At 48.8% G+C, this 1,247-nt stretch overlaps 1 protein-coding gene across 1 annotated transcript in view; it reads right to left on the bottom strand.

Annotated features, from left to right (window-relative positions):
• LOC103924536 (cytochrome P450 20A1) overlaps nt 1–1,247 on the bottom strand; it is a 15,646-nt gene that overhangs the window by 9,633 nt on the left and 4,766 nt on the right. Inside the window, exon 4 of the mRNA XM_009333068.1 lies at nt 525–670. Within this exon, the coding sequence (XP_009331343.1) occupies nt 525–670 (146 nt within the window). The remainder of the gene's footprint in view (nt 1–524; nt 671–1,247) is intronic.

A 1,247-nucleotide genomic window follows, 5' to 3' on the forward strand; every position in this document is an offset into this window, starting at 1 on the left:
TTGTTAACTGAAACAGTAACATTTTAGCCTCAAATCTTCTGCCTCTTACCAAGGTTTTCCCCCAACAAGGCAGCCCTGTCCTCCTCTCTTGTTCCCTCTGTCATAAAAGAAACCCTAAAAACTTTAATACTAGTAGCTCCAGACTGGGAGATCATATTCTGGCTGCGGGGCTGAGTCAACAGAACAGTTCTTCACTTGTTTGTGATCCCAATAGCTGGTTCCTTACTCCTCCCTCCTGTCCTGGGAAATAAATTTAGAATCCAGATGCTCCAGTATCTTTTAACTGCATCTGGTATCTTGGCATAAAAAGTCACCAAGCTCAGCCCTTCTCCCTAACTCACTGGAGCTAAGAGAAACCAAATATTCACACCGTGCTTGAACAGGCAGAGGCTGTTCACTGTCTCAGATGCTTATAGTTCCAGCACTAATTCGAATGCAGCTCTGTTATCCTAGTGATCATTCTCACTAAACTTTCCCCTGTGAGCCACACAGGGCTTCTCTGCTGTACAAAGGTGGTCACGCACCTTCTGGATGAGAGCAAAGTTACTTTGCAAGGACTTGGTCACTCCATTTTCATACAGCTTTCTCCTCATGTGGCTCTCTCCTGTATCCCCATTCAGGCTGGACTGGTACCTCAAGAGAGACTTCAGCATTGTCTCAAAGGGATCCACTGAAAGCAAATAAAGGAAACACCGTTTGAAAGTCAGGCAGTCACACCACACAGGGATGATGAAAACAGCAATCTTTTTAATCAGGTGTTGCTACTTCTGGGCAGTGAGCAAGGCATGGCTCCTTCCCGCAGGAACAGTCTCTTTGGGGTGTCAAGCTTCTCTTGCTCAGTGTGGGCTGGGACCTCATAAAGCCTCTTCTCTGTGGCAGGGTACCATCCTGTGATCAGCTCCCACTGCAGAGGTTGCCTGCTGGATCTACCAAGTAACTCTTTAGTAACAACGCCTTGGAAGCTTGTTCCCAGCTTGCCAGTTCCCAGCTGGTTGTGCCATTGACTTGGTGACAACAGTGAGTGTGACATGTTCCTTGCCCTTCTCCTCCAGCCTGACCTGCAGCCACTCCAGCACCTTCCCCCTTGACATCTGGTGCGCCCTCCTGCCCTGCCCTGACCATGGCTATGCACTCAAGACATATCAGCTCACATGAGAGACTTAGCCAGAGGTTGCCCTCCGCACTCCTTACCTTGCTTCACAGCCCCAGCAAATCTCATTTGACACCCTACTGCTCCTGCATGACTT

This window comes from Pygoscelis adeliae, unplaced genomic scaffold (genome assembly GCF_000699105.1).
Source record: "Pygoscelis adeliae isolate BGI_AS28 unplaced genomic scaffold, ASM69910v1 Scaffold160, whole genome shotgun sequence".
In the NCBI taxonomy this organism is placed as follows: domain Eukaryota; kingdom Metazoa; phylum Chordata; class Aves; order Sphenisciformes; family Spheniscidae; genus Pygoscelis; species Pygoscelis adeliae.